The sequence below is a fragment of the Petaurus breviceps genome, unplaced genomic scaffold, assembly GCF_028583685.1.
Source record: "Petaurus breviceps papuanus isolate PSGF00001 unplaced genomic scaffold, PetGlider_PUasm1.0 90625, whole genome shotgun sequence".
Lineage (NCBI taxonomy): Eukaryota > Metazoa > Chordata > Mammalia > Diprotodontia > Petauridae > Petaurus > Petaurus breviceps.
In genome coordinates, this window is record NW_027187289.1 from 4,203,356 (window position 1) to 4,230,656 (window position 27,301).

A 27,301-nucleotide genomic window follows, 5' to 3' on the forward strand; every position below is an offset into this window, starting at 1 on the left:
AAGTTGGTAGCACACAGTTTTTCTGTCCCTTAGTCATTTCCCCCCCCCCCCTTCCCCCCCCCCCCCCCCCCCCCCCCGCTGCCTGCCTAGCTGGGTCTTCACAGTCTGTCCCCTTCATATCTTTCTGTTCTATTTTACTCTACTCCTGTAACACTGACCTTCTTTCTGTTTCTCCCACACGACCCTTTATCTCCTTACTTTGTGCCTGTTAGCTTCCTGTCTTCATGCCATGTCTGAAGTTGTCTCCCTCCTTATCTCTGTTTAATGATTTCTCTGCATTCCTCCACGATGCAGCCCAGATCCCAGCGTCTGCCAGACGCCTTCCCCGGTTGCAGCACTGCTAATGAGTGCGCGTGCCTTGCCTTTCCTCTGGGGCTGTCTTGCATTTGCTCGGTTGTGTCTTATATTTTTGTCTTTCTTTGTAACCTCAGCACTTTGCATGTTGCCTGGCTATATGGAGTAAACTTTGTAAATGCTTACTGGCTGACTAACTTCACATCTATGAGTCTCAGTTTTAAGGTTTACAAAATATATCTATTTATACCAATTGCATTACAAGTTTGTTATGGAGGCTAGAAATATGAGTTAATGTTATTTCAGCCTAATAGACAGTGATAACTTACTATGTCATCTTTAACTTAAACTCCTAAATAATAATAAAAAATTGCATTTACAGAGCACTTTTAAGACTTTCAAACTGTTTGATAGATACTTTCTCATTTCATTCTCACAACAACCCTGGAAAATAGAGGTTATTTTGATAACTATTTTACAGGTGAGGAAACTAAGGTAATCAGAAGTTAAGTGACTTGCCCAGAGTCCACAGATACTGTTTGAGGCTGGCTTTGAACTTAGGTCTTCTTGAGTCCAGGTCCAGAGGTGTCTTCAGTGTCCACCTGTCTTAAAACGTCGCATAAGAATCAGAGAGGTTATGTGACTTACCTTTGCTCCCAGTGCTAGTGTCCGAGGTGTTCTTTGAACCTGTCTTCTTGACTACAAGCCTAGAACTTGGTCTACAACACCATTCTTCCTCTTATAGTACATAATCATAGTAAGAATAATTTTAGTGAAGTATCTTATTTGGGTGACTTTTATAGCAAGAAGTAGTTGCATGAATTTTGGTCTGTAGTCCACATCTCTCTCAAAGAGAAACCCCTGAGTGCTACATATTTACTTAGAAAACACAAATCAATATTATTTCTGTTGTACTGTATTTTTATTTTTAAAAAATATTTTCTAATTACATTTTATTCAGGTTCAGGTGGCCTTTGAGTGAGTTTAATCATATGGTCCACATTATCACAAACTGTACAATTTTAATACATGTAACAAAAATATATAATATTATAAGGATTTTCACATTATTACAAAACATAGTTTTTATACATCATTGTTGATATCAGAAAGCACTCACCGTTATGTCATAAATTCAGTAAATAATGTTTTATTTATTTAATGCTATCCTTAAGACAGTCATCAGTTTATAATAGGTTCTACTGTTGACCTTTGGTACTTAAAACCTTGTGAACCAGAAGACTTCTTTAGAGTAATAAAATTTTGCTAACTTGCATGTCACTTGTTAGGTCCTCAAGGTAAAGTTGAATCAAATTAAACTCTTCACATTGTCTTTGATGATGGGGATATTTACCTGACAGGATGGCATTAATTAATTAGCTTATCATATCAAGGAGCAATCTGAACAATTCTGTTTTTGTTATGCTTTCTTTTAGCTTTGTCATTCTTTTCTGGTATTTCTTGATCATTAATTTAGAAATAGGTTTTGTTGCATTCCACTGCATATCCTTAGTCAAATCACTTAACCTTGCTAAACCTCAGTTTCTCTGTATAAAAACTAGGGGTTGGATTAGATGATCTCTAAAATAACTTGTGCGTGAGTTATTTGTAACTAATTTTGAAAATAAAATGAAATTCTTTTGATTAATTTGATTAAAAATTTTTTTGTGACTGAAAATGCACAGAAACTAAGGTGATTGGTTTGATTAGACTTTATTAACATTTAAATATATTTCATATCTAATGTATTAATACTAGTAATATTTGATACTTATTTTGAGAGATGTTTTATATGTTAGCTTACTCTGTGTATTTGTCTCAATTGTTTAAATAAAATTCAGAATTATATGATATTTTGTAAAAGTAACATGGTGTAGTATCAGTTAATAACTTTAAAATACCTTAAATATTGCTACTTCAGACAATAATTTTACCTCCTTTAGTGAATCAGGAAGGATTTACTAAATCCTTATTATGTGCCAGATGCTGTTACATTTTGGGGAAAATCTGCGAGAGAGAGAGAGAGAGAGAGAGAGAGAGAGAGAGAGAGAGAGAGAGCGAGAGAGAGAGAGAGATGGAGAGAGAGAGAGAGTCATTGCCAGTAAGAGCAATTATTCCCTAACAGTTCTATTAGGGAAGACAACACATATACTAGAATACTGTCCAAGAGAAGTCACAGGGATAGTAACAGGATGCATAGGCCAGTCAGTTGGCATGCCCTTTTCTGAAACAATGGTGCTGCTCATTTGATTAGTGTGCCCAGAGCAAGAGAAGAAGAGGGAGGGGCTAAGGATGAGATGTGAATGTGGAATGTGATATGAGGCATGAGGCGATTTGGGTAAAGTAGGCTAGGTGGAATATTTTGCATTCAATCGCTTACCAAAAAGGGTAGGTATTTTTTTCCCCCCTAACTTTTGAATATTACCTATACTAGTATGGTAAGTCAACAATCATTTCTTAAGCACTGTGCTAACCACTAGAGATACAAGCAAAGGCAAAAACCAGTGTCTACTCTTAAGAAGCTCACAGTCTAATAGAGTGAGATAACATGCAACCAGATAAATACAAGCTGAATGGGGGAGGGGTGGGGAGATTCTCAGAGAAAAGGCATGAAGATTAAGAAGGATTGACAGAGGCTTCTTGTAGAAGATAATTTAGCAGAGACACTTGAATGTCCTCACATAACAAGCATTTTGATTTATTAATTGACATTTAAACACACATTTACCAAAATTTTCATTTTAACTGATTGTTTACTGCTCATTGCCATACATTCTCAAGCTTAGTTTAGAAGTATCACAAGTTTCTTATTCTGTAATAAGAAAATTTGGAATAGATGGATCTCTAAAGACCCTTCCAGCTCTTGACCCCAAGTAACCTAAGTTGAGAAAAAATGCATATCAGATGAAACCTCTTAGATTTTCTGTCATATATATTAATTTATTTAGAAAACATTGGTTACTTATCTAGGATGGGTATGTGTTAAACTTTCTTTGCTTTTTGAATATTTGCTATTCTTTATAGTTACTGATAGTGTTTCTCTGACTTTGGTGTCATTATTAGCTAGCCTTTGAAAATACAGTAGTGGGGGGAAGAGGATAGTTGTCTTATCAGTCCTCTGGCTGCTATGTGGTAGGTCTTAGAGTGTATCACATAGTGAGAAATCTGCCACTGTTCTGTTCATAAGATAAATATGGGGGTTGTTCATGGAGCATCTTAGCTAGGAGCCCTGGAATCTCCATCCCATGACTTAAAAAACCTGATTCTACCCAAATACCTAATACCCAAAGCTGTTGCACCATTTTTTTTCAAGTGTAGATAAAAGTGTCATAGATACTAGAAAGGACATTTGAGGTTGAAGAGTTCAGAGCTTTTGTCTGAGGGGGTGTGTAATGTTACTTATCCTGAGCTTGTTTATTTTCTATGACTGTTTCTGAATATCTTACTGATCTAGTATTTTATGGAAGATTGAGTAATAATGTCTGAAAAAATGCCATCATATTTTTATATTTTCATGTATATACACATATATTTAAAAATATGTATTATGTGTGTATACATACATACATGCTTCATGTAGAAGCATGAACACATAAATGGCTACAGCTTTTTAACTGTACAAAACCAGAATTTTAGGCTTTATCCATGTAATTTTTTAATTTTAATTTTTTTTAGCAGTAAAGAGATCCTCTGAAATCACAGCTTTTATCATTCTTCTATAGTGATAAACTTTTATATTGGAGTGTTGAAAGTACTCAGATAATAAGGCTTAAATTTTTGTTTTATTTGTCAGTAGACTTCAGTTTTGAATTCCTTTAATCTATCCATTCCATTCTTTTATATTCATTCTGATAGCTGAAGCTTCTATGAAGGATTTTTCTTTATATGTACTTATTGTATCAATAATACTTAAATTGTGTGGCTTTTCCACCCTAACATGCTGAAATGGACTCATCAATCAGTTGCTGAATTTGTGTTTGTCTTCTTTGAGATTGGGTGGGGAAGGGGGGAGAAATAAGAAAACAATTCATATGTTAGATCTAAAGTTTCATTAAAATTGCTTATGCCCTGTCCCAGGCATTTTAAGTGGGCCATCTGTCTAAACATCTCTCTCTTTTTTTCTGATCATTTCCTCGACTTATTCATGAGCCATGGGAGGGCTCCTTTGTAGTCTCCATGTAGCTGGTTCAGTCTACCCCCACTGAATACATCTATATGCTTGCATAACATATCTTTTCACTGTGCTGGAAATTCTCTGAACTTGGTTCAGATGAATGGCCCACTTTCTGAAGGTCTTTTTCTTCCTGAAAAATTTGTATGCAGAAACTGACCTCAGTGACTACAGAATCCAGCATATTATTCTTGATCATTTTATAGGCCACCTGCTGTGAAAGTTATGATGAAGAATTTCTTAATGATTCTTTTGTCATTATCATTGTTTTAAGTCAATATTTCATGTTATTTTATTGCTAGATAGATTATGGCACAATTGAAAGCCAGCTTTACTGAATGTCAGATAATATGGTTTTGAAATGTTCATAATCCTTGGTAATTGGAAACCCTGCTTTGAGTTAAGTCTCTTGTTATTTATCCCAATATACTGTAAAATATGGCACTTAATAGGCATTATAGAATTTCTTTAAATGTATAATAATTTATATTTTATGTAGAGAAATTTATGATACTAAAGAATCTAGTGATATTTATTAAAGTTCACTACATTATCAGTGACAATCAGATGACAGGTTTTTCACCACAAATGACAGAAAATTGTAGTTTTATTGAACTCTTCTATAGCAGTTGGCTGATGGCAACTAAAGTGGACAGGCCTTAAAGCACTATTATTTGATTTGCTTTTGTGAATGCCTGTTTATGTTAGTTGCTTGTGTTTCTCTTATTTTTTTCCTGTCTTTCTTTTTTTTTTTTTTGAATGGGAAAGACACTAGTTTAATCGACGTCAGCTTTGCAGTTGAACAATAAGTTGCATGGATTTAAATTTTGATCAGATGGCAGTCCTGCAAACTTATTGAAGGAAAGGCAGCAAAGTTTTCTTTGTGTCAGTGCTCTTGTGATATGTGAAGTGCAGCAAACCCACGTCCTCCTTCTGGGACAAAAGAGTATAGACGGCAATGAATTTCATAAAAATCAACTTTGAGACTAGTTCAGATTAGAATGGATTTATTTACTTATTAGTACTCTGAGAATTTAATTAGTTATTCCCATTATAGTCTTTACTAAGAGAAATTATTAGTTGTATATATATATAAAATATAAAGCATTTAAAAATTTTGAAAGACAGAATTAATATTTTTGTTTACAGTTTAGCTTCTTCTTCCATCTTACCATAATTAACTCACCTAGTATGTGGTCCACTAAAACCTTTTTTTAATGCCATTATCTACTTTGTAAAATTATAAAGATTTAGAAAAGGAAAATAAGAAAAATGTGTTGATCATCTAGTCTAACCTCCTCTATATTTACTAATTAAGAAGCTGAAGTTGAGAAAGATTTAAGGAATTTTTTCAAGATGGCAGAATCTGTACTAAGAAACTAGTTCTCCTGATACCCTAACCCTTAAACAAAGTTTGTCTCTGAATAATGTTTGTTTAATTGAATTTAATTAATCTTGCTACTGTACAAAACTTTGGCATTTATCGGGGAAAACATACTTTTACATAAGTTATATATTCTGATATCTTTTATGTTTATCCCAAATTCACTTCATCTTTTCTCTCTCAGATGTTTCCTCACCTGTAGAACAGGGATAACACATCCTTCAATTGTGTTGTGAGAATCAGATGAAAAAATAAATGTAAAAGTACATTGGAAATCTGAAAGTGCTTTATAAATACTAGCTATTATTACTAACTAGCATTATTATAATTGAGTATAAATTTTGCCCTCTGTTTTGCACCACTATAGCCACTAGACTATATCCTTTATTAAAATAAGGAGAGGATACATTAATTCCACAAGTTGATTTTTCTGTGCTGTGGGTAGTAGAAAAAGCATGGGGGGCAGCTAGGTGGCGCAGTGAATAGAGCACCAGCCCTGGAGTCAGGAGGACCTGAGTTCGGATATGACCTCAGACACTTAACACTTACTAGCCATGTGACCTTGGGCAAGTCAACCCCAATTGCCTAGCCTTCCCCCCTCCAAAAAAGCAAAAGAAAGAAAGGAAAGAAGGAAGGAAGGAAGGAAGGAAGGAAGGAAGGAAGGAAGGAAGAATGGAATTTGGAGTCACAAAATCATAAAATGGTAAGGATTCTTCTAGAAATTTAAGATGAGGAGATGAAGTAACTTGCCCAGGGTCAACAGCAGAATGATGACTTGAATATGTCTTATTGACTGCAAAACCAGGAGACCTTGGGCTAAACCTTACTCTGCTTCTTAATAATGAGACCTTAGGATGAATTCATTTTAGTTCTCTAGACCCACATAAACAAAAGATCTTTGGGATCTTAAATAATTTTTAAGAGCAACTCTAGACAAGTAAGTTTGAGAACCACAAGAGTAAATGATTCTTGAATTCTTTTGGGAACCAATAATCTACAATCTACAATCATCTCCAAATTTAATATTCAGATGTGAATAAAGAGTTAATAATTCCAATAGGAATTCTATTTGTATTTGTATTGTGGAAAATTAGAATTTATTTTCTCAAAATCTTCTGCCTTAATTTCAAGTGTGAGGATTAAAAATCCCCTCAACAAATATTGATTTAGCATGGATCAGTGGTACCGAAAGCAAGATGTGTCTGCATTTGTGAAAGTAAAACATTATTATTTGCTGATGGGCACTTGTAACTGTAAAAAGAATAACATCATTCAGTGAATTGTTTATTGCTTTAAAGTATGCCCCCACCCCAATTTAATTTTATTTTGAAACCTCTTAGCATTGTAAAGGCTTTGATTCTTGAAACCTGTGCTGTTAGAGTACAATCCAGGTCTGCCAGATTTGACCAAGTTGTTCTCCAGAAACTAATTTGCCTATATATGCAAAAGCTCACCACTACAGTTTGACCACCTGATAATAAATGCTTTTGGCCATGGTTTCTTAGCAGACAGAAAACTGGTTATAGATAATAGCAGTAATTTCAGAGTTAGCTGCCTATAGTCAGATTATCAGCTGGTCAGAGCACAGGTCAAAATAATTCATATTAGAAGAAAAGATGAAGATGAGAAATTACTTTGTAACATCATGGCAACTCCCACCCAACCTGTTTATTAAAAAAATATTGGCTATCAAAAATGAGAGATCAATGGAAAGTAAAGTCATTGAATCTAGCACCATTTCTCAAGTAAATTTAACGTATGAAAAAGAGTTTCCAAAGAGTAAGCCAAAAGATGCCCAAAACTTTCTTAGAAGACACACTCTTAGAGCCAATTAGAAAGACCTGGAAACTAAAGATAACTTGGGTTTAAGGGTACAAAATCATTTATGTTATGTAGAAAGAGGAACAAAAAATTACAAGAATGATTATCTCAAAAAAAGTATTTGAGAAAAAAATTTAAAAGTTAGGGAGAGAATCAGATAACTCAAACATTAATCATTGTTTATTATTATTAAATATTAAAATTTATTATATAAATAATAAAATATAAAGTATCATTTATTAAATTATTAATCATTTGGTTTGTACTAGCCATTAATGCTTAATGATAAAAACGAAAAAAATCCTTGCTCATCCTCAAACTTACATTCAATCTGGAACAACACCTACATGTGTAAACCTAATCTACCCCCACCCCCACCCCCAATTAAATAGATCCTTGTTTTGAAGGGTAGCTAGGGGCAATCAGGATAGGCCTCATATCAAAGGTGATAGTTTGGTTGAGTTTCCGAGGAAGCTGTAGATTTTGAAAGGGATTTATTTCAGTCATGGGTAACAACTCCCTTTGCAGTAACACAGAAAAGGGAGATAGGGTGTTCTGTGTGAAGACTTGCAAGAAGGCCAGTTTGACTGGTGGTGTGAATAGGAGAAGAGTAACATACAATCAGGCTGGAAAGGTAGGTTAAAGCTGAGATGGGAAAGGCTTAAATGACAGGGAAGTGTTTGCATTTGATCTCAAAAATATTACAGAGCCATTAGAGTTTCTTGAGTAGGGGAGTGACATGACATGTACTTTAGGGAAATCCCTGTCACAGCTGTGTGGAGGACATATTGGAGTAGGGAGACGCTTGAGGCAAGAAAGCCAAATTAGAGAAGAAGGATGGGTTGGGGCAAAAGAACATTTTCTGTTTTCCACATGTTAACCTTCAGATACCTTTGCAATATCCACTTTGTAATGCTTGATTCACTTGTTCAGTTGTTTTTCAATTGTATTCCAGTTCTTCATGACCCTATTTGGGGTTTCCCTGGTAAAGATAATGTGAGTGGTTTGAGATTAAATTCTCCAGCTCATTTTACAGGTGAGGAAACTGAGGCAAACACGGTTAAGTAACTTGACCAGGGTCGCACAGCTAGTTACTGTCTTTAGGCCTGGCACTCTATGTAAACAGCTGCCCCCCTCAGGATTCCTTTACACTCTTAAAAATTAGAAAGTCCCCATCCCCTGAATTTTTGTTGATATGGTTATATCTTTATATATTTACCAAATAAGAAATGAAATCATCTTAGTATTATCATGACAATAATTTTGAGCTAGTGGACCTTTGTAGCAAGCAGCTAGGTAGTGCAGTGGATAATTCTAGGCCCGGGAGTCAAAAAGACCTGAGTTCAAATCTAGAAACAGACGTAGTAGCAGTGTGAAAATGGACAAGTCACTTAGCCTGTGTCTCTTTCACTTTCCTCAACTATAAAATAAGTATAATAGTAGCACTTGCCTCCTAGAGTTATCGTAAGGATTAAATGAGTTTATTTATACAAGTGCTTAGCACAATGTCTGGCAAATAGTACGTGCTATATAGCTTATTTCCTTCCCTTCCAAGAAGGTGAGTCACAGTTTGGCACAGAGTTTGGCAGGCCATGAGAAGCAACAGGGCAAGGGATTTAAAAGTGAAGGACAGTTTTCTGCGCCCTCAATATAGCTTTGTGATAAAGTGAATAGGGTGCTGGGCCTGGAGTTAGGAAAACCCGTGTTCAAATCTGGCCTCTCATACTGAATAGCTTATGTGACCCTAGGCAAGTCAGCTAACCTCTGTATGCCCCCGTTTTATCAAGCGTAATATGGAGATAATAATAACACATACCCCTCAGGGTTGTTATGAGGATTAAATGAGATAATCATGCATAAAGAACTTAGTGAAGTACTTAGTATATAGTAAGCACTATATAAAAGCTTGGACAGCTGTGTAGCACCATGGATAGTACTGGACGTACACTCAGGAACACTCATCTTCCTGAGTTCAAATCTGGCCTCAGACACCTAGTAGCTCTGTGACCCTGGGTAAATCACTTAACCCTGTTTGCCTCAGTTTCCTCATCTGTAGAATGAGCTGGAGATGGAAATGGCAAACCCTTCCAGTATCTTTGGAAGGAAAAGTCCAAAGAATATCCACATCCAGAGAAAAGAAGAACAGAGTCCAAATGCAGATTGAAGCAAACTACTTGCTATCTCTTTTTGTGTTTAGTTTTGCTTTCTTCTTTCTTGTTGTTCACTCCACTGGTTATAATTCTTCTTTACAACTTGACTAATGTTTAATGTGAAGGTATTTGTAGAACCTATATAGAATTGCATGCTGCTAAAGGGACGGGGGTGGGAGGAAGGAGGAGCGAGGATAGGGAGAAAATTTAGAACTCTAGAGATTGTGGAACTGAATGTTGCAAACTAAAAGTAAATAAATAAACTTTTTTTAAAAGCCCAAAGAATCATGAAGAGTTGGACATGACTGGAAGGACTGAAAAACAACAACAAAATAGATATCATTCTTCCTTTTTCTTCTCTCCTTTCCAGTTTAAATGTGGGTGTCCTCCAGAGGTATGTCCTTGGATCTTCTTTCTTTCTCTCTGTCTCTTCCTTTACTATTTCATCTGTTTTTATGGAGTCACTATTTCCTAGATCCTGATGACTCCCAAATCTGTTCTTCATTCATAATCTCATAATCTCTCTTCTGAACTCCAGTTCCACATTTCTAGCTGCCTACTATTTGGCTGCATCTCAGTGTGTCCTGCTAGTAGCCTGAAGTTAACACATCCAAAACTGAACTCGTCATTTATTCTCCCTAAACCTGTCTTGATTTTAGCCTGAGTAATTCTGTTGATGATGCCACTGACTTCCAAAAATAGCTAAAGCTTCCAAAGATTAAACTTTGGGGAATAATTTATTCCAGACAATTTGAATTACTTCTTGTTTCTTGAATTCAACCTGTTCCCCCACATCAGTGTATTCATACTGATGGACCTTCTTGCCTGTAACCCCCTCTTCTTCATCTCTGTTGGATTCCTCTTTTAAGAGTCAGTTTAAGTGCTACTCTTCTGTGAAATGGTCTCTTTCACTCCAGATTTATCGAAAATAGTTTCTTTTTATCTTTAATTTGTCTCTCATTTTGTATCTGTTGTTCATTCCTCATATTATAAAATCATTGTGGGTCAAGATTGTGGCATTTTTGCCCTCTTTATCTGTTTAGACTACCATGGTGCTTTTCATATGTCAGATACTTGATAATTTTTTTAAATAATTGTTTTGTTTCCAATTAGTTTTTAATTCATGCTTCCAAAGCCCTTTAATGAATGTAATTTTTATTTCATTATAATCTTAGATGGATGCATTTAATATTTCTGCTTTTCTGCATTTGTTTGTGAGTTCCTTAAATTTTTCTCCTCAATCTATTTTCCAGGTCTGTGGTTTTTTTTGTGATAAGATCTCACATTTTCTTCTATTTTTTTTATTCTTTTGACTTTGTTTTATTGTTTTTTGATATCTCATGGAGTCATTAACTTCTACTTGCCAATTTGTAATTTTTAAAAATTATTTTCTCTAGTGAACTTTTGTACCTCTTTTTCTATTTAATCAGTTCTGCTTTTTATGGAGCTATTTTCAGCAGTGAAGCTATCTACCTTCTTTATCTTTTATTTTTTCATTGCAATTTTGTACCTCTTTTACCATTTTGTCAATTCTGTTTTTTAAGGTCTAATTTTCTTAAGTGTGTGTGTGTTTGTCTTTTATACTCAACTGTTAATTATTTTTTCATGATTTTCTTGCATTGCTCTCATGTCTTTTCCCAATTTTCCTCCCAACTGTCATTTGATTTTTCACATCTTTTTTGTTCTTTCTTTAGTTTTTCCAGGAATTAATTTTGGCTTTGTATTCAATTAGCATTTTTTCTTTGACATTTAGCTTGTAGCTGTTTCATCAGATTGTATTCTTCTAAGTTTGTATCTTGATTTTTTCCTATCACCAAAGTAGCTTTTTCTAGTCAGGGTTTTGGGGTTTTTTTGGTGGTTGTTCATGTCTCATATTCCAGTCTATTTCTTGACTTCAGACTCTCTGTTAAAATTGGGCTCTCCTCAGTTGAGGGTGAGCTTCAGACTTTTTGGCACTTCTATTTTGACATAGAAATCTAGGCATTCATAAGGTTTTAGTGCTTCCAGTGTGGTGTGATCCTGTCAAGTTGTGGTCCTTACCTAATAAGGGCCCCTGCTTAGGTATGGCCACTGTTGCTCATCAGGTCCCTTCTCTTTTGTAATCACAAGTGCTTGCCCTTCTCTCTGCCCTGGAGCTGTGAACTGGAAGTGGGTATTGGCAGTGGAGCTGCCAGACGGCACTTGGTCCTGTGCCCAGTGCTAGCACAGAATTCCCCTGTAATCTCTTTCTGATCAGTTTTCCACTCCCATTATACTTTGGTCTGAAGTTACTGCTGTTTCTATTGCCACCACCTCTAAGGCCTTTACTGTTGTTGCTATAATGTATACTCTGGGCCACACTCACCGTAGTGTCACAGACATCCCCTTCCAACTTCCTAAGTTGTCTTGGTCTTGGAGAAATTTCTCACTTGACCTTTCTTTGGCAATGCCACTCAAGAATTTAAATTGAGGTATTGTTTTCAAGTTGTTTGAAGGGGAATGTTGGCAGAGCTGGGCTGAAGTGCTACCTCTGCTCCCCCATCTTGACTACATCTGATATTTAAATGTTGAATTGAATAATTTCAAAGAGAGTAATTTGGTCAAAATGAAAAGAAATTCATACTGAATATAATACAGTTCTGCGGACACTTGCTTGTATATTTTGAATATTAAAGTTGGGGAGATTAAAAATAGAACAGATGATGCTTTTATTGCAGAAGAAGGAAACTGAGGGGGAACACAGTGGGTCTATATGGCTATTTTTCATATCTGTGAGAATGGTTTCAGCTTTATTATACTCTGATGAAAACAAAATTAGAAGTAAAACTACTGTCTGTAAAGCGGCTCATCTCTCTCACATTTCCCCTTAATAAATAACTTGCAAATGATTGAGTGCTTCAGGGATAGATCGGTGAAAAAGTATGAGATGTTCAGTTTTAAAATTTGACAAGGAGGCAAAAGTAGGACAAAGCCATGGGTTAAAATAGAAAGCAAATAAAACCTGGATCTGAAGCAACAGGAAGGGAAACAGCCCATTCCTAGAGCATAGAAAAGAAAATAAAGGATGTGAAGTTAAAGGAGAACCAGCCTCAGGCCTAAGAAGTATTTCAAAAGGTTTATACTTGACAGTTCTAATCCTGTACTGCATATTTTTCCTTATCTCATCTGCCCCAGTAATCAGACCTTCTCCAACCTTCAGTTACCAGCCATATGCTGTTATATATACAGTCCACATCCTGTTAAAGCCTGTGCTCCAGGCCGTAGCAGCCATCACTAGTGTCTTGGAGTTCAGAGGGTCCTTATTCCCCACATTTGTTGTTTTTGAGTCATGTCTAACTCCTCAGGAACCTGAGGACCACACCATGCCATTAGTGGCCAAGAGGTGTTCTTGGGGAAGATTCTGGTAGTCGTTTGCCATTTCCCTTTCCAGTGGGTTAAGGCAAACAGCAGTTAAGTGACTTGCCCAGGGTCACACAGTTAGCAAGTTTCTGAGGCTGAATTTGAACTTAGGTCTTCCTGACTCCAGGCCCAGTGCTCTATCCATTGAACCACCTAGCTGTCTCCATTCCTTATAGAGGGATTGAGAAAATGTTGTTCCTGTCCTCAGCTGGAGCGTCAAATGTGTTTTTCCATAAAAGGATTGTTCTTCATAGTATTATGATGTAGTTGAAAAAGTACAAGATTTTGATTCAGTATGCCTGGGTTCAAATCCTGTGTTCCTTTCTAGCTATTTAGTCATGGTTCAGTTTCTCAACCAGTTGGAGCCTGAGTTTCCTCATTGGTACCATTGGGGCAGGATTACACAACTTTGTGGGGTTGTTGTGATCAAACAAAAGTATTTTTTGAATTTTAAAGTGTTAATATAAATGTGAATTTCCTACTATGTTTCCAATACATTTTGGTTTAAATTTGTTTTGTTCTTGTTGTTGTTGGCTGACCTAGGAACCTAAAGACTTTCTTTGTGATTTGTGAAAATATGTTGAAAATTGCAAACATATTTTTATAAAACAGCTGATTTATGATTTGAGGACTGTTTTGCACGTAGGATTGGGTATTTTTTGAACAGTTACTTTCATATATACATTTTGACTATTATCATTAACTTAATTTCAATTTTTGGAGAGACCCAAGCAGGGGAGACCAATTTAACGAAAGAGGGAATAATCTGAAGATATTCATTTCTTTTCTTTTCTTTCTTTTTTAGACTTCCCATCCTTAAGCCAAAAATAATAAACTGGGATCTATCAATCAAAATGGGAGATGAAATTCATTCTGTCATGGCATCAAACAGTGGTTCAACATTTTGTGTAAGTTTTATTTTTTTTTTGATAATTCTGTAATAATGAATGATTATGTGAAAATTCTAGTTCTAAGAATTTTCTTCAGTTTTATTTTGCATTTTTCTTACCTGGTATATTTTGCATTATCCAGTTCCTCAAGCTTATTCTTTCCTTTAATGAGAAACAAAATATCTTCTTTTATTTGTGAGGATCAGAGTATTTAGATAACTGAAAAAACCATAGAACCCAGATAAAACCAGAAGTTAGTCATTTAGGAACTTTTTTATAGATCAGATTGCTCTGGTATAATGATAGCCTTTTGGCTCTTCAGTAGGTAAGTCCTCCTTGGATAGAATCCAGAATGAACCTTTCTAGGGTATAGTGAGCATTTACAGCAAGTTGGCATAATGAACATTTACATAAGGATGCAAATGTATGAATATAGTAGCATGCGTGTTATTTTAAGAACTTGGCATTTGTAGACAGTACCAAAGTACCTTGAGAAAGCTGTTTTCATCTGAGTGCTCTGATAGATTTAATCTTTAGCATTCTGCTGGGAAATTGTTGTTGTGTTGCTTGGTCTGACTTTTCGTGACCCCATTTGTGGTTTTCTTGGCAGTGATACTGGGCTGGCTTGCCATTTCTTTCTCCAGTTCATTTTACAGTTGAGGAAACTAAGGCAATCAGGGTTAAGTAACTTGCCCAAGGCCACAGGTCTAGGTCTTAGGTCAGATTTCATTTCAGGTCTTCCTGACTCAGATCTGGCACTATTTCCACCGCACTATCTAGCTGCCCATACTAGGAAAGCTGTTATGATGTTGCCATAATGAATATTATATTAGCCTATGTTACATTAGACTGTATTCCCCTCTTGAGGGCTATTTGGGATTTCCTGCAGTTCTTTGAGCAGTTAGTCCTCACATGAGAAGATTGAAGTGTAAACAAAAATAGAAATAATAGAATGTCACTATAGGTCAAACCTAATGAGATTTGAGATAGGTGATTTTGGTCATTTCTGAAAATCAAAATTTTTCAAGAATTATTGCAACCTGGTCGGTCTGGTTGTTTGATGAAACTTTCTGTTCATTTTGTACATCAAAATTGCTGGTTCTGCTGTTACTAAGGCATTACACTTAAACATCTTACATTAAAGTCATGTAAATAAGTGTCATAGCAAGTTTGAGAAGTTGACTAGATTAAATATAATTACATAAATTTATATAAGTATTATTTCTGTGTGAAGGGCTGATTTTTAATAGATTACAGTAAGGTAGCTGCTGTTATTAAATACCCAGTTTCCTACAAATATTCAAGTGCATTCTAGGTGAGAAGTGTTATTTGTGGGGGAGGGAGGCAAAGGACCCTCCACCCCTATCCCTCTGCTCCTGTTGCCTTCAGATACACTCTGGTCAGAGTTTAACAGCCCTAGAAGAAAAGGTTCTAGGGTTTTCTAGAAAAAGCTCTAGGCTTTGTCTTCAGCCCTTCCCTTCCCTTTCAATCCCCCACCCCCTAGAAGGAGAGAATATGAGGCCTACCAGTAAGGCAGCATGGGGGCATGAACATTGACTATACAGTGATAAGCAAGGTGCCTGGGTTCTACAATATTCTCTTGTTTGGGGAAATTCTGTATTAGAGGTATTAAATCATAATCCCACAGATTACAGCTTTACACCCCTGGCTTTTAAAGTAAATGCACCAAATGTCTCAACTTACATTTCATCTCATGTGGAACAGCATTCATCTATGGCAACAGCACATCATCAATAAGTAAATTTATCCTTTCTCAGGATAGTCAAATTGCAGCACCCATGGCTTATTAGAAAGAGAATGATTCCTTAGTGACCTCTTTGCAATGATAAAAGAGCTGACACCAAAGATTTAAAAAATAATGTCAGTATAAGCATTAATATGTACAAACTAATAATCCCTAGGGTAACTTTTACTGTCCTATTTTTTTCTTTTTTTGAGAGCCAGTGTGATGTAGATTAAAAGCTTGACACCTGAAGAGCTGGGTACAAGTCTCTCTTCTGGGACATTCCAGCCGTGTGACCCTGGGAAAGTCACTGTCAGTATAGAGATGGTGCAGATCTACATTGGTAGAGGAAATTCCTCACCAGTTTGCCTACATCAAAGAAATCACAGGTTCAGTTAAGAAACATTTAAAAAAAAATCAGATTGGTAAATAGCTTAATCTCTTTCTTGTTATAAGTGAGAGATTATAATCAAGGCTATTAAAGAATATTCATTTTTACTATGTAGACTTTTCTGAGGTGGGAGAGCAAACTAGACATTTTTGAATTTCATTTCATAGGATTACAAATTTAGAGTTGGAAGAGATTTTAGAAACTTTTTGAGGAAACCGAGGTTCTCAGAGAGAACTAGCACTAGTAAGTGCCAGATTTGAACTCAGGAAGAGGAGTCTTCCTGACTCTGGCCAGGTACTCTATCCACTGTGCCACCTAGCTGCCCCTCCCCATAAGTACCCCCCTAAGGAGAATCATTTCAAATGATTAGTGATACTGTATCATTGTTCTTGTTTTCAGGTTAAGTTGGTTTATATAATTGCATAATGATGAAATAGACTTTCAAATTATATATCACAGGTGACTTTAAGGAAAATTTTAAAATTTCTTTACCCTCCTGAAGTTTGAAAGCACTCGTGACTGTATTCCCTCTGTAAATGGGATATCATTATCATTCATTCCCTCCGTAAATGGGATATCATTATCATTCATAACCTATCTCTGTTCCTTACTACCTGTGTGACTCTGAGCGAATAATTTTACCTGAGTCTCAGTTTTTTCATCTGTGAAAAGATGGCTTTGAACCCTAGGCTCTCTATGATCTTTTCCAGACCTGAATCTGTGATCCAATGATAGTGAATATTTGAACATTTCAGGCTATCATTATCTCTTATCTTATTTATAAACTTCTTATTGATCTCCTGTCCCTTAATCACATTTTTAATCCATAGTCCACAAAAATAATCTTTTAATACCACAAACCCTACCACATCATTTCCTTGGGGTTAAAAAGAGCCATTGAAGGATTCTGAGGGTCTAAAAAATATGCTTTAAGAAAATTTAAAAAGAGAGAACACATTTCAGCTGAAGTGAAAGAAGCATTCAGGTAAAGCATTCATAAGTGGGTTTCAGCTGACTTGAATTTTGAGGAAAGATTACAAATCTGAAAAACAAAAATAATTCCAGGCATGATGATTTGAGATCCAGCCCACAGCGAAACCACATTCATAGGACATGGAGTCAGAAAGCAGTAGGGAATTATAAGGAAAAAATAGGCTGAAGTTACCAAAGGTCCCAGCTGTCAAAACAAAACAAAACAACAACAAAAACTCCATTAGAGACCTCTAGCATAAGCAAATAAAGCAATAGGAAAGATATTAATAACAGAAGGGAATATGGATTCCAGATCAGGCGAAAGAATCCAAAAATCTATGAATGAATATTGCAAAACAAAATAAAACAAAATGACACTTGATGAAGAGGATCCTGTAGATTCCCAAGAGAGCATCTATCTGCAGCAGGATTTTCCTGAATTGTTTAAAAAAAAGAAATAAGAATCGTGCAAGCAGAATCATCTGTGTAGCAGAAATAAATAGCAGAATAAGAAAACTAAAATCCACAGTGATATGTCTCGCTAAAGAAAGAAAAGAGAAAATAACTGAGTGGAGATGCAAAGACACAGAAGTAAAGAACAGTCTGGAAGAAGGGAAGCAAGAAACCAGTAACATTAAAAGAAAAATTATTTCCACACAAGCAAAACATACTGATTTCAAAGACAGGATGCATGACAACTTAATGATTTTCCCAGAAATGTTTTCCCAGAAGAAAACAAGTCAAAAAACTTGAATACAGAATGTAAGAAACAAGAAATTGCAGAATTTCTGATCCCCCAAAATAAGTGCCAATCAACAAATCCACACATTGCCCCAAAGTAAACAAAAAAATGTCTGTGGTAGAAATTCCAAGATACATTGTGACTAAATTTAATAATTCCACTGACAAACAGCAACTACTGCAGAGAACCAGGAAAAATACTTTTAAATATAGAGGGAAGTAAATTAGAGTAATAAAAGACTTTTCTGTATCTCCCAGAAATTACTGGAGCATATGGAATAATTTGTTCCAAACAGGAAAGTATCTCAAACTGTAACCCAAGGTGACCTACCCTTCAGATTTGGGCTTAACCATTAATGAAAAATGAAAGCTGTGATCCTCCTCCCCCTCTATCCCCATCCTCCCCCTATCCTTCTTAGTATAGTGGACAGCACCATTCTCCAAGTCCCTTAGGCTCAGAACCTAGGTGACATCCTTGACTCTTCTCTCTGTCTCTCTTTCTCTCTCCTTCCCACTCTCCTCTCTTCTGTCTGTCTTTGCCCCCCACCCCCCCCCCCCATATCCAATATGTTGCTATGGTCTGTTGATTTTACCATCATAACACCTCTCCTATATATCCCCTTTTCTCCTTTGACACTGCCACCATTCTGGTGCAGATACTCATTACTTCATGCCTAGACAATTGTAATATCCTCATGGTTGTTCTTGCCTCACATCTTTCCCCACTCCAGCCTTTCCTCCATTTAGCTGTCAAATGAGTCTCCCTAAAAGGCAGGCCTCACCATATTACCCATATAAACACATAAACATGCAAACAACTCAAACTGAGTTGCTCCCCAGATTCCTTCTTCAATGTAGCTGAAAGTGTTCTCTTCTTTTGAAAATTTCCTAAATCATGTTTTCTAGATCGTGATTTTTTACTTGACCACTTTCTCACTTATTTGTGTGCCTTACCCACAGATAAAGAGTATCTGTTTATGGTTTTACAAGAGTTTTCTGCACTGGGGTAGCTAGGTGTCACAGTGAATAGAACACCGGCCCTGGAGTCAGGAGGACCTGAGTTCAAATGTGGCCTCAGACACAACACAAAAACTAGCTGTGTGATCTTGGGCAAGTCACTTAACCCCAATTGCCCCTCCAAAAAAAGCAAAAAAAAAAAAAGAGTTCTCTGCACTTTGTCTTCCCACAACTGTCTTTGTATCCTCGATACTTAGCATAGTGCCTGGCACATAGAAGGCACGTGTTTAGTGACAGACAAAAATGAAAATCATAAATACAGAGAAGCATGGAAACACTTCTATATACAGATGCAAAATGAAGTAAGCACAGTCAGGTTAGATCAATGTGAATGAAAAAAACAGTAACCATAAAGCAATTGAACATAAATGTTGTAAAGTTATAAGAAATAAGCATTATCCCAAGGAAGTCTGCAGAAATTGAAAGGAGGGGTTTTCTGGTGTGGAGCATTGTGTATCACTTCAGATTTTTAAAATTATTGTTAACTTTTGCTGAATTTTCTCTTCCTTTCTTTCAAGAAAAATCTTTGCTATAGGAGTGTCTTTGAAAAGAGGTGGAGGAAGATATAGTGAGAAGTCTAGGCAATTTAAAAAGAAACTATATAAGTAAAATATATATTTTAAAGGGCTTTAGAACATGACAGATATGCCTCCCATGATTAATTTCTCATAGGTATTTCTAATATGTTTTGGTTTTTGCAGAGGTCTTTGTTGAATAAATACTTCTACATGGTTTGTCAGATGATTGAAATGTATAAATTTATTGTCATCTATTTTATTAAATACCTTATAGAATTATAGATATTGTGTATTTCTTACCAAACTATATTTGTTTGCTTTTCAAAGTCAAGGAAGTCTTTATTTATTCCAGCAGGTTTAATATTCCACTTGTCTTAGGGTAAACAATATTATTTGAAACGTAAAATGTTGTCTACATAAATGTCAGGTGTGCTTCTTGGAGTAGTTTTCAAAGGAAAATGAAAGCTTTTATGAAAAACAGTAACTTATTTGTTTTAGTAGATCAGTTAGTAGAATATCTTAGATTTATAGTCTCTAATTTTTTTAGGATACTCAAGGAGAGATTAACTAATATGTTAATTATTTAAAGAGTTGTATTTTTTTTCCTGATCCCAAGTTTTATTGATCAGAGTCTGCAGTTACTCCAGCAACTTCCATGACTATTACCCAGAAATCAGTCAATCTTAAACCCTTTACAACCTGGAGCTAACCTACCTTTCCAGCCCCAAACTGGCTTACTTTCCTTTTTTAATTAATTTGTTTACTTTTAGTTTACAGGATTCAATCTCACAATTCCTTGAGTTTCACATTCTGTCCCCCTCCTTCCCATGGCGGCATACAGTCAAGTATAGGATCTGTAAATACTTTCACATTATACATTAGTCAGGTTATAAAGACAGATTGCATCAGATGGAATGAAAAATGGTAAAGAGGACATAAAACCAAACAAGAAAAGGAAAAAGATCAGGTATTTTGCTTCCATCTGGATATAAACTCAGTTCTTTCTAGTTCTTTCTCTGGATGCACACATTTCTCTCCATCATGAGTCTTTTGGGATTGACTTATTGTAGCAGCAAGCACCCCAAGTGTCCCCAGGGTCACTGCCAACACAGGTTCTTGGATCTGCTTTGTTAAAGGAAAGCAACTCAAAATGGGTTAACATGCTTACTTTAATCAGTCAAATAAGTATCATTTACCTAGTTCAGGGGAAAAAGGTCAGCACCCCGAACTTCAGAATATACAGACAGAATTATCAAGACAGAGAAACAGATCAAGTAGACAGTTTTCCAAACTGTCCAACCATTACATCCATACCAAATCAACGTCTGGGTTTCCAAGACGGGGTACTCTCAACAATGGCTTCCCAGAGTTTCATCAAATCACAGAACACTTCTCAAAGTGAGCCCCCAAAACAAAGCTACACATCAGGGCTTATATATCCTTCTCCTGACTCAGAGAATTGTAACAACCTTCTGGACCCACTGGCCAATCAAAAAGTATCTACTGAAAAACAAGCCTCCCACCCCAGGCTCCAGGTGTACTTTAGCCCAGGGGCAGGGAAGATCTTTAAATTTGCATTTCCATTACACTTAATAACACTGCATTGCTGAGAAGAGTCCAGTCTATCAAAGTTGGTCATCACACATACATTGTGTCTGTAATTGTGTACAAATTTCTCCTGGTTCTACTCTTCTCACTCAGCATCAGTTCATATAAGCCTCTCCAGGTAAATAGGAAGTCCATCTGCTCCTCGTTTCTTATAGCACAATAGTATTCCATAACATGCATACACCACAACTTGTTCAGCCATTCCCCAGTTGATGGGCACCCCCTTAATTTCCAATTCTTTGCCACCACAAAAAGAGCTGCTATAAACATTTTTGTACATATGGGTCCAAACTGGCTTTCTTGTTGGTTCAGATATAATCCCCAACTCCAGCTGAGAGTTTTTGCCCAGGCTGTCTTCCAGTCTGGAAAACTCTCCCTCCCCACCTCTATTTCACATGCCATGTTCTCCCAGATATCTCTGCTTGGTCTTCTGCTTTCCACCTTAACAATACCCCCCCTCCCCAGCCACACACATCCAATTACCCTGCATCCCAGAATCCCCTGCTGTACTAGGTATCCCAAAAGTCTTGGTGACATTTTAAAGTTTTAATAGGTTAAAACTGTACCAAGACATTTGGGACACCTGTATCTGAACATGTTTCCCCAATAATCTGAGAGCAGTTTGCCTCACTTCTGGCCTCTGTATCTCCAATGACATAGCACAGTGACCAGAACATAAAAGATAATTAATAGATTTTTGTCTATTGATGGCACAATGTATTTCCCCCATCATCCCCAGTGGAATAGAAGTTCATTGAGGACAGAGGCTTTCTTGTTTTTGTCCTTGTGTCTGTCCCCAATAGCTGGCACACAGCAATCTCATAAATGAATCCAAGGATGCAGCCACAGGGGTAACAGAGTATCCAAGATGTCTGGAAGTCCTAATTCACAGCCCCATCCTCATGGCCAGACCCAGACCATTGTGGGATCATTGTGGATGGAGGATTGTGGTCCATTCCCAAGACCATCCACCCCCATGGATTGGGCATCTAATTGGATTTAGGGATGGAAGAGTGTTGCTTGTCTTCTCTCACTAGTTTCCAGGCTCCCTCCACTGGGTAACAAAGGCTCCTCCACCAGGCGCCCACTTTTCCAAGGGGGTGTCCAGGCTGGGGGCTGTCTGCTGGCCCCAGCTGCTCACGACAGGGCATTCTGCTAGCCTTACCATGGGTGGATGCATAGGTTCTGCCATGATGAGTTGCTGGATAGGCTGGGTCATGGGCTGCTGCATAGACCGATGCATTGGCTGCTGGGTAGACTGGGTCATTGGCTGCTGGATAGTATGGGTTATTGGCTGCTGGATAGACAGACTCATTGGCTGTTGGATAGACAGGGTCATGGGCTGCTGGATAGATGGGTGAATGGGCTGGTGTGTAGCCTGGATCATGGACTGCTGAATAGGCTGGTGGATGGACCCCAGCACAGGCTGCCACATATGCTGATTTATGGGCTCCATCATGGGCTGATGTATGAGTAGCCCCATGGTTTCTGGCCTGGATTGCTGTGTGGGCTCCAGTTGCATGGGCTGCTGTATGGGCTCCAACATGGGTTGCTGCCTGACCTCTGGCATGGGCTGCTGCGTGGGCTCTGGCATGGGCTGCTGCCTGGCCTCCGGCATGGGCTCCAATATAAGCTGCTGCCTGGCCTCTGGCATGGGCTGCTGCGTGGGCTCCGGCATGGGTTGCTGCCTGGACTCTGGCATGGACTGCTGCCTGGGCTCTGGCATGGGCTCCAACATGGGCTGCTGCCTGGCCTCCAGCATGGGCTCTTGCCTGGGTGGCTTTGGGGGCTCCCACGAATTTTCTTCCTTAGATTTTCCTATGGGTTTTGGCACAGCATCCGTCAAAATGTGTTTCATGGTTTCAGCTGTCTCCATGTGCTCCTTATCTTCATCGCTGTCACCTACACTGTCACCTACAGTGTCTGCTGCAACCACATCAAAATGGGAGGGGTCATCCTGGGGGGCCCTGGGCTTGCGGCCATAAAGGAGCTGGAAGGGGCTTCTCCTCTTGTTCTTGGTCACTGCTGTCCTCAGGGAGAACAGGGCTTTGTCCAAGACACAATCCCACTTCTCCAGATCTCCCTTCACTAGGCTCCACAGGGTCCTCCTAATAGAACTAGAGGTCAAGGACAAGATGCTATTAATCTTTGGCTGGAACGCAGACATGATGATGTCTCGCTTACCAAGGGGCACCCCCAAACACTGGAGCTGGCACTGGAGGCTCCGATTCACCTGGCTCACAAATGGAACCCTCAGAGTGGTGACCAGAAGCTGGGGGCAGCCAAATCGGAGAAGGAAGGGAATCAGGGCCCAGGCCACTTCTACCGGATTTTGTTCCTTCAATGGGGAGGCCTCTACCCACCATGAGTAAGCATCCACAAACAAAAGGATGAAGTGAAAGCCACTGGAGGTCTCCACCAGGCCCAGGCCCACCTGCTCGAAAGCTTGAGTGACCTCTTCAACCTGGAGCATAGGCAGTGGGTCCTTGCTTCTGTGGCTCTTGGGGACACTCTGAATGGGCAGAGACTTCTCCAGGTGTGACCCACTTGGTGACATCTTGGTCAAGGTGGGGCCAGTAGTAGCACACAGAAACCTTCTTTCTGGTTTCCTGCAAAGTGCAATGGAGGCCTGAGGAGGGGACATGGGCCTGCTTCACAAGCTGCTGACGCTGCTTCCAGTCCAACACCACCAGCAACTTCTTGCCAGGACGAATGAACGTCAGATTGTCACCTTCCAGGGAGCAGTTCTGGGCCCGCCTGCGAAAGTCGTGTTTCTGTGTAGCGGTTACCAGGTGGTCCAGCAGGGCCCCAGTCTCCAGGAACTTTTGGACTTTGAGGATTCTGTGGTCCGTGGCTGGGGCTCAGGGATGGCTGTGGAGAAGGAAACGGGTCGGGTCCTGAGCCTCTGCCCTTCGACTCCAGGCCAGGGCTCTGAATTTGAGTCCCGATTCGTCCACTAAAGTACTGCATAAGCTGGGCTTTAAGGGCTACATGGGTGGAAATGGGAGAGCAGCATGGAGTCCAATGAACTTATCAGCCCTGGCCGCGGGCCAGCAGAACCGATTGGTCTAGGTCCTAGACTCCAGAAGTCTAGGAGGCGAAGGGAGGGCCAGGTGAGAGTTGTATTTTTTTTAATGGCCAAAAAGATATTTCATATTCATAGAGAACAACATACTTGGCAGTCTTAGGGAATTTAAATTTAGAGAATGCTAGATATGTGCTGAAAGGTTTCAACTTTATTATGGAAAATATATAACCATTTATGCAACTCAAACTCCCAATCATGTAGGCATTTTGAGAAATATCAACACTTTGAAAGATGGCTGATTATGGGGGGCGGAGTCAAGATGGCAGAGTAGAAGCAGGTTCTCTCCGTGGCTCTGGCTCCCACCTTTCCCAATTCATGTAAAAGGGGACTCTGAAGAAACTAGGACCTACAGAACTGACAGAATGACACAGAGAAGCTAAACTACCACTGAGGACAGCCCAGCAGACTGGCAGGAATCGTCCAGCGCAGTGCTCTGGGAGCCAAGCTCAGCCCCACTCAAAGGTTTTAGTACCAGGGAGGGCCTGACCAGCAGCCGGCTGTAGGGACTCCAAATTACCAGCAGCTGTGGCGTTCCAGAATTATCAACACATAGATGCTAAGGACAAAGTGAGAGGTCAGTGCACAGTGGATTTTGGGACCCAGTAGTTGGGAGTGTGTTGCAAGAAGCTGCTGAGGGCTGCAGCACAGCCCCTGCTACTTGGTAGCTTCAGCTCCTGGCCTACAGACCGTAGGGGAACAAAGTGACCAGTCTGAGGGGTAATCCACTCTTGCTTTAACCTGCTTGGATCTGGATTGCAGTCTAGGGTGGAGGTCCTAGGGTATGTGTCCAGCTTGCCACAATGTGTGGAAGCTTCAGCAAGGGCACCCAACTAATACCTCCGGCAGCTGAGAAAACCCCAGCATTTGGTACGAAGCTCCCTTGTCTAGTAGCAGAGTCATACTGTGGCAAAAAGGCCAAAAGTCAAGTAACTGAGTGGCAACATGACCAGGCAAAGGAAACAAAGCAAACAGAAGAACTCAACATTTGACTCCTATTTTGGTGACAAAAAGGAGCAAAGCATCGAACAGGAGGAAGGCAGTGAAGTCAGAACTCCTGCACCAAAAGCTTCAAAGGAAAATACGAGCTACTTACAGGCCATAGAGGACCTTAAGAAGCAGATAAGAGAATTGGAGGAAAAATTGGGAAGAGAAATGAGAATGATGCAAGAAAAGTATGAAATGAGAGTCTTAAAAAACAGACTAACTCAAATGGCAAAAAAAGGCTCAAAAAGGCAATGAGGAGAGGAATGCCTTAAAAAGCCGAATTTGCCAGATGGAAAAAGAATCTCAAAAGCTCACTAAGGAGAATCATTCCTTCAGAATTAGGTTGAAGCAAATGGAAGCTAATGACTTTATGAGAAATCAAGATGCTGTTAAACAGATCCAAATAAATGAAAGAATAGAAGGCAATGTGAAATATCTCATGGGAAAAACCACTGACCTGGAAAATAGATTCAGGAGAGATAATTTAAAAATTATTGGACTACCTGAAAGCCATGATCAAAGAAAGAACCTAGAAATCATCCTCCAAGAAATCCTCAAGGAAAAGTGCCCTGATGTTTTAGAACCAGAGGACAAAATAGAAGTTGAAAGAATCCACTGCTAACCCCCTGAAAAAGATCCCAAAAAGAAAACTCCTAGGAATATTATAGCCAGGTTCCAAAATTCCCAGATCAAGGAGAGAATATTACAAGTAGCCAGGAAGAAACAATTTGAATATTGTAGAAACACAATCAGGATAACCCAGGATCTGGCAGCTTCTACACTGAGGGATTGAAGGGCTTGGAATGTGATATTCCGGCGGTCAAAGGAGCTGGGATTAAAAGCAAGAATCACCTACCCAGCAAAACTGAGTATCATGTTTCAGGGGAAAATATGGTCATTCAGTGGAGTAGAGGACTTTCAAGCATTCTTGATGAAAAAACCAGAGTTGAATAGAAAATCTGACATTCAGATACAAAGAAGCAAGAGAAGCATGAGAAGGTAAACAGGGAAAAGAATCATAAGGACCTTATTAAAGTTGAATTATTTACATTCCTACATGGAAAAATGATAATTGTAACTGATGAAACATTTCTCAGTATGAAAATAGTTGAAGGAAATAGAAATATATATATATATATATATATATATGTGTGTGTGTGTGTGTGTGTATCTATCTATATAGTCTTTATCAGAGAGTGTATAGGCGTATGATTACATATGTGAATATGTGTGTATGTGTACAGGTATACATAGATAGAGGGCCACAGGACCAATTTAATATGAAGGAATGATACTTAAAAGGTGAAATTAACAGGTGAGAGAGGAATATAATGCGAGGAGATGGGGAGAGCCAGAATGGGGTAAACTATCTCATAGAAGAGGCAAGGGAAAATGGGTACAATGGAGGGGAAAACAGGAAAACATAAGGGATTGGGTCAACCTTATACTTATTCAATTTGGCTCAGGGAGGAAATGACATACACACTAAATAGGTCATCTCACCCTACAGGAGAGTAGGGGGGAAGGGGATGAGAGGGGGGATGACGGAAGGGAGAGCAGGCTGGTGGGGAGGGAAGTTGGAAGCACCCACTTTTGAAAAGGGACAGGATCAAAGTAGAGAAGAGAACAAGTGGAAGGTGGGATAGGAGGGAGGGAAATATAGTCAGTCTTTTACAATATATCTACTATGTTAATGTTTGGCATTAGCTACACATGTATAACCTATATTGAACTGCTTATCTTCCCCGTAAGGGTGGGTGACAAGGGAGGAAGGGAATGAATCTGGAATTCAAACACTGGGGCATAGAGATCCACCATGCCTTACTGGAAAAGTCGAAGGGGGTATGGGAGAAGATATGGGAGAGAGCAGATTGGGGGAGGGGATATCCTGTGGGACTGCTTATTTTGGGGCGGTGGGTAGGGGAAAAATGGGGAGAAAATTTGTAACTCAAAATCTGGTGGAAATGAATGATGTAAATCAGAAGTTAATAAAGCATTTCAAAAATGAAAAAAGGTGGGGGGGAGAAAGAAGCCCAAAAGTGAATAGATCAGCAGTGCAAACTGCAGAGCACAGGTGTAATGGGCTCCATGTGAGAAAGATGTAATGGTATAATGGGGCAAATTATTGTAATAGGAGGCCAACTGTCCTA

The 27,301-nt window shown here is 38.5% G+C and overlaps 1 protein-coding gene across 4 annotated transcripts in view; it reads left to right on the forward strand.

Moving 5' to 3' along the window:
* PCCA (propionyl-CoA carboxylase subunit alpha) overlaps positions 1–27,301 on the forward strand; it is a 550,597-nt gene that overhangs the window by 356,837 nt on the left and 166,459 nt on the right. For all 4 annotated transcript variants that reach the window (XR_011163584.1, XR_011163585.1, XM_069064183.1 and 1 more), the window contains one exon: positions 14,004–14,106. Coding sequence is in view for 2 of the 4 variants with exons in the window: in XM_069064183.1 (XP_068920284.1) it covers positions 14,004–14,106 (103 nt within the window). In the remaining 2 variants the exon portion in view is untranslated. The remainder of the gene's footprint in view (positions 1–14,003; positions 14,107–27,301) is intronic.